The 6779-nt window shown below is 36.0% G+C and overlaps 1 protein-coding gene across 6 annotated transcripts; it reads right to left on the bottom strand.

The window, feature by feature from the left end:
- LOC107625793 (DNA-directed RNA polymerases I and III subunit RPAC2) lies at positions 801–6447 on the bottom strand. Of its 6 annotated transcripts, none has more exons than XM_021116218.1 (5): positions 6017–6441; positions 3952–3994; positions 2800–2914; positions 1746–1822; positions 801–1154 (listed from the first exon to the last, which is right to left on the bottom strand). In XM_021116218.1, exons 3-5 carry the CDS (start codon positions 2898–2900, stop codon positions 1018–1020), a joined length of 315 nt encoding a protein of 104 aa, XP_020971877.1. In that variant the 5' UTR covers positions 2901–2914; positions 3952–3994; positions 6017–6441; the 3' UTR covers positions 801–1017. The 6 variants fall into 6 exon arrangements, with proteins under 6 accessions (XP_020971877.1, XP_016183999.1, XP_020971876.1 ...); XM_016328513.2 differs by lacking the exons at positions 3952–3994; positions 6017–6441 and adding exons at positions 4287–4399; positions 4440–4653 and having other exon boundaries at positions 2800–2916; XM_021116217.1 differs by lacking the exon at positions 6017–6441 and adding an exon at positions 4287–4399 and having other exon boundaries at positions 3952–3996.

Here is a 6779-nt window from a genome sequence, read left to right as displayed (position 1 = left end):
AAATTTTCTTAAATTATTTTTTACTTATAAAATTAAATAGAATATATATTAATGATTAATGTGTCACATAAGTATATTTTAAAGAGTGATTTAAATATCAAGGATCAAAAAAAGTATTATTTTTATTGAGAACTTCATATTCTTGAAAAAATCATCATGTTTTAAAGAGTGATTTAAATATCAAGGACCAAAAAAAATATTATTTTTATTGAGAACCTCATTCTTGAAAAAATCATCAGAAACCGAAATGAATATTCACCCTTTTAAAATTATTGTCTTCAAAAAGACAACTTTAATACTAATTACTAACTAGAATATTAAAGACGTTTACAAACCCAAAAAAAAATGTTAAGAGATGATTTTAATTTTAACCTGAAACCTTAGGAACCAAAACATTATTTATCCCATTTAAATATTTGTAATTGAATTTTTATATTAATAAAATAATTTTTAGGTTCCACCAAGCAGCATCATTAAATAAAAACAGAAAAAAGTAATATTTATTTGTGCGTAGGTTTAAGATGGAGGATTCTAAGAATATTGTGAATTTTAAATGGTAAGAAATCAACAAGTCAGTAAAATCATAAACACAAACAATACTGTAAAACTGGAGGCGTTTAAATAACAGTACCCTAGGCCTGGGTTATAGTAATTTGCACCAATGACAAGAACTTTTGACCAAGACTAGAGAAGCAAAAGCAAACATGGTTGATAACCAAGAGACCTTTTGTACAACTATTGGTGTAAAAGTAAAACTAGTTCTATGCAACATAAAAATGTCAAGGAGCATGAGAATGTGGTACTCAGAAGTCATTAATTTGCTAAAGAAAAAATTAAAAGACTTATGAATTAACCAAAGTAACAAACAGGAATAGAAGGTCCCTTGTCTTGTCTCCAACACATCATCATTGAAAGCAAAACGGGCTTTTATATTAATGAAAATTTGATGCCAACCATACACAGTGGGGAATCAACACTCCACAGAATAACAACCAAGTGTATAACTAGAAAATATTACTATTCAGCATCATCACTCTCTACAGTCTCGCTCTTTTTGAAATCACTGATAGCCTTATCAAAAGTGCTCCTTACATGTTGGCAGATAAGCATCAGATCTTGACATGCATCCTTTAAAACTTCTCGTGCCGGATCCCCTACAGTTGCATAATGATAAAGCAATGAACACAATAAAACCAAATGAATGATAATTGGATTAAATCAATAAATTTTATGGGAATGCCTGCGGGTATTAACATGTCCTCAATCTATCTCCCAGTCAATGCTATATATATGACTTTTGAGCATTGAATAGGACTTAATTCACCACACTTTTCTCAAAACAATAATTTCAGCCTCAAGTTCAATCATATGCATGAGACAACAAATTAGACTTTACTCATATCTTCCTGAAATGGCCAGAAACCACCTTAAGAGGAGCAGCTAAAATAAAGAAAAGAGGATCAGATTAAGACCACTTGAATGATAATAAGATGAAATTTGAAATGCCAAGAAAACGATAGGATCAAGCTAGGAAAATTGCCATAGATATGAGATGATGAAAAAAAAGGTGCTGTGAAAAACTTTGTAGAAAAGCAATCATGATTAATCATTGTCCTCTCATCTTTATTAGGTGAAGAGATCTAGTTCACAAGTGTTTACAGTTGAACAAATGATAGATGAATAATGAAGTTAAAGAAACATCCATGATGCTACCTACTACAGTTGAAAGGCATGCCATATGTTACCTGTTGTCTGGACCCTGATGTTAACGCGGTTATCCGACGGATGAGGAATGCTGTACCCACAAAATGTAACTCTTGGACTGCAAGAAACATTAATGATATCACCTCATTAGGATATATAGTACTAAAAATAAAAGCTATAAGTGAAGGAGAGAAAAAGAGAGATGCAAAACCTAAACTAATGGATAATTAATTATGTGCCACAAAAAATACAGAGAGAAATCAATAGCAATAGAGATATTTGGCTCAATCCCCCGTCCTCTCCTCACAGATATGTGGGAGAAATTCATGCTTCACAATAAGGATTCAGTTCAGTTCATATTTATTTCAAGAATTCATTAATTCATTTGGTAAAGTTTGACAAAGTCTTACACTTGCTACCATTGGTCTAATGCAACCCTCCTCTTTATCATGGATAAGGACCAAGTATGTAAAGATTTATAGTAAAGCAGAATCTAGACAAAGTTTGATTGGTCATTATAAGGTAGACATGAATTTAGAGCAGCATGCTGCTTACTTCTTTATTTTGGTGGTTGGAAAGAAATGCCTCAAATTCAAAGGTATTTCCTGGTACTAAATTAATTGTTGGATACAGAGCTTTTGCATTGCTATTTGCTAATGGATTTTTCTGACATAGTTGCTATAAGGGAACCTTGTATGATATTGCTTACACTTAGGACATATATTAAATTCCATTGACTGATTTTGAAAATATTTCTAATATAAAATCAAGGGCTAATAGGAACCAATTGAAATTGGCACAAGCGATGACTTCTGCAGGGAAATGTGAAACAGAAGGGATGCGCCACGTATGTGTCAAGTTTGTTGTAACTAGTAAGAAAGGAGAATATGGAGAGCAGTCAGTTAGCCATCTAAATTGGGAGATTCTTGGGGTGTGTAACTGCTTAATGCTCCAATAAGGTTTCTTTCATTTCAGCTATATAGCTATAGCAATATATACTGCTTCTTTCATTTCTGTGTCATTTTATGTAGTTTCCTCTCAAAATGCAAGAATAAATTCCTAAGATTAAAAACACATGGTTTTCACACTACTTACTCTTGATTTAATGTGAATCTCATAGAATTTGCAAATGTATGATCCTCATCTGCCAGAGAAAAAGTTGATTTACTCTGATCAGAGTGTGACCCATGCTCCATCACTGACAACTAATCTGAAACCTGACAAAAACAAACAAAAAAATAAAAATTAAGTGAGCTTCAAAAATAATAATACTGAGTATCCGTCAGAAAATAGGGTAGCAGCTACTCTGGCTAGGGGTGTTTGGTTTGCAGTTTGGTTCGGATTTTAGAAGGAAAAAAAAAACATCCGCACAAATTATACATAAAAATTCAATTTGGTTTGGTTCGGTTTTTCAATTTTTACGCTAATTTAAAAATATGTTCTAAAGGAAATTTATCTTCATGCTTAATGCCATCTTTACCACTCTTTTCAGAACAAAACAACAAAGAATCATAACAAAAAAATTCAAATAAAAAAACAGTAGAGAACCAATAATCATATTTGCTATGACTGATTTATGATTTATGGCCAGAGATTCCACTTTTCTTTTAAAGCACAAGTTATAACAACATGCAATATCTTGAAACCAGGATCACTCAATGGGTTGAGCTTCTTTAATCAAAGCAAATCTTCTAAAAGTACTAGCTCTAATTTCTTTTGGCAATGGGTTTAAGTGGCAAAGTTCGTTCTATAAATAGTAGAACCTGTGGCTAGTGTTTAGTGGTTACTTAAGGCAAAGGTTACCAAAATAAAAAAGAATAAAAACAGTGAAGTGAGCCAGCAAACAGAAACAAAAAATTACACAAGCTCGCAAAAGAGAAAAGAAAAACAAAAGTAAAGAAGAACCAAAACACCACTCAACTTGATTCACACAAAGGAAAATAAAGTGAAGTACTTTGATCTAATCAAATCTTTGGTGTTAACCCAATCTTCTTTCCATCCCTCCCAATGATAATTATTGTTCTTGTTCACATTGGCTCTGAGAGATCAAGCTTGCTATGCATTTAATTGACATTGATACACGCATAGATACATACCCAATAAACCCAGAAGATGCCCATGGCCTCATTAACAAAACATGCAATAAATTCCAAAACTTTTTAACAAACAATTGAGGCCCATGAGTATCATCAGGAGTTCCTCACTTAATTAGTAAGGAAGGTGATAGATCTGCATATTCAAACTTGCCTTTGTGGAATTTATCTTCATGCTCAATGCCATCTTTACCACTCTTTTCGGAACAAAACAGCAAAGAATCATAACAAAGAAAATCAGAATAAAAAAAAGTAGAGAACAAATAATCAGAATAAAAATGGAAAATCAGAACCAATAATCATAACAAATTGAAAATCATCATAACCGCAATCAGTAAATCAGTGCCAAGAACCAATAATCATAACGAACAGAAAAATCATCAAGTCACAACCTAAAAACAATTAGAAGTCAGAAAAGAAAAAAAAGTTAAGAAAAATTAGAAAAAAATCCCAACACCTAGGGCTCCGTTCTAGATAAACAGACAGTGCAGGGAGGACGACACGGCGGGGATGGACGGCGAAAACAGGGACTGCGCGGATGGAAGGCGCTGCGAGACCTTGAAGCTTGAGCGACGGCGGAGTGGAGGGCGATACGGGGGGTGCTGTTGCGTGCTGCTACTGTGCGCGGAGGACCACGGCGGCTGCTGATGCGTGCTGCTCTGGCCTGCTGCTGCGTGGAGCCGTGGAGGACGACAGAGAGAGAGAGGTGCTACGAGGAAAGGAGAGGGAGAGAAAAAGGCCGCTGGTATGAGTTGCTGTTGTCCGGCGGTAGACGGAGGAGAGGGAGGACGACGGGGCTGTGAGGAGGTCTGGATTGGAGGAAGGAGAGTGTTCTGTGTAATGGAGTATGGGGAGTACATTAGGGTTCGGGTATATCGAAAAAAAATTTATTTATTAGAACACAGTACACCAACTCAGTAAATGAAGGTTCTGAGAACCGGACCGGTCATCGAACCACTCTAGTTATTGGTTCATTGGTTTATTGGTCCAACCAGTCTAACCGTGATTCAACCGAAAAAACCGTTTTAAAATAAAATAATAAAATAATAAATAAATTATAAATAAACATCCTAAAATATAACTCATCCTATTTTTTGTCTCATGACAACACTATCATTCAGACAACATAATCATTGAATACAATGCAAAGCTACTTATTCATTGAGATCTCACATTATACAAACAACTTTCACGACTTAAGTTCACATTTTCAGCAAACAATTGTAACCAATGTTATTTTTTCTTTTACGATGATATGTACAAAACTACAAATCACGTATAGTACAAAACTACAAACTAACTGGAAATAGATATGAGCTTAGATGCATGATTATGTAGTGTAGTGAGGTGAATTTTTGTCTCTGTTGTTAACATGAGATTATACAATGCTCCCCCTGTGAATTTGTCTCCAAGAAACATTATAATATTCATGAATTCACAAAATGTTTACTCTAGGGAACCCGAGAGCATACATACTGGACTAGGCAAGTAATGCTTAACTACATTGAATAAATTTGCATGGCCTTGACATGACTTTGACTAATAACACAGATACAAATATGCATTGAAATAACCCCAATCATAAACACCATTACCAAATTAAATAAAAAATCAACCAAAAATCACCTTGCAAATAAAAAACTCAATCTCTTGAACTCAATAATTACATCCGATATCCAACTAAATAATTGCATCACAGTTATCATAAACTGATTTCAAAGCCTAGAAGCAGAGTGAAATTAAAAACATGAAGCATATAATAAATCAAAAGATCACCAATAGCAAGTTTTTTAATAAGAACAGAAGTTAAGAACAATGAAAAATGAAAAAAGATTCAACAGTTTTCAACCCAATTTTAATAAAGCTCATCACAATGATTAACAACAACAAAAAGTAATGAAGGAACAGTGAATCAGTAACAGGCAGTGCAAATTTAAAATTTAAAAGTTATCAATTTAAAATTTATCATCAAATACAATCAGTGAGCAAAACCAATCAACCAAGCACTGACTGAGTATTCTGTTCTGATTCTGTGACTGGGAAGCAACAAATTCAAGTTACAGCAACAAATTTAACAAATCCAAGTAAAGTCCCAATTTACAGTAACATTTAGATTAGCAACAAGGCAAATTTGATTAGCAATTCAGCAACATGCAAAAATACAGGGAGAAGGGAAATCTGAAAAAGAGAGAACAGGGAAGGATGGTGCAGGGACTCACCAACGGTCGACGGCGAGTCGGCGACCACCCCACGGAAGGCGACGAAGCAAGAGACAACCCCACGAGTTGCTTCTGCCGCCGGCAACGAGACAGACGAACCACGAGATGCCAGTGACTGAGACAAGACTCGAGTGAGACTGGGAGGCAGAATCGAGCAGAGACAACCACGGACGACGAGCAGCAACCGACACGCACAGCTCGAGCACTCACTGGCGGAGGGAGGCGCGAGCAGCCGAGCACAGAGGAGAACGGCGAGATGCGAGCACCCAACGTGGAGGATCCGGCGAGAGGCCCGAGAGCACGAAGACAGAAGTTCTTGAATGCGATGGACGGCGACAACTATTGGTGGAGGCTAGGGTTTGCTTTCTTTGGTGGAGGCTAGGGCAATTTGCTCTTTGTTGAAGGAAGGAGTTGGAGAAGGGAGAATGGGGGATAACGCGTGCTTTCTGCCTTTCAAGGAAGGAAACGACGTCGTTTTCTTTAAACCGGCCGGGTTCCGGTCCGATCCGACCGCCGATAACCGGCCGGTTCAACGGTTCTTAAGCGATTTTTGATTTTGCGGATTTACATACTGGACCGGACCGTTTTCTTTGTCGGTTCCCGTTGAACCAGTTAGACCGGCCGGTCCGGTCCGGTTTTCAGAAATCAGAGTAGTGTCCATGTTTTATAGAACAAGTGTATTATTTATATGTTTGACAAGTGTTTATACTTTAGGAAGATTTTTAAGTGTACCGTCAGTGATTTTTAACCGTTGATCTTAATT

The sequence above is a fragment of the Arachis ipaensis genome, chromosome B02, assembly GCF_000816755.2.
Source record: "Arachis ipaensis cultivar K30076 chromosome B02, Araip1.1, whole genome shotgun sequence".
In the NCBI taxonomy this organism is placed as follows: Eukaryota; Viridiplantae; Streptophyta; class Magnoliopsida; order Fabales; family Fabaceae; genus Arachis; species Arachis ipaensis.
The sequence above is the reverse complement of the archived record's forward strand: the minus strand, read 5'-3'. Positions and strand labels throughout refer to the sequence as shown.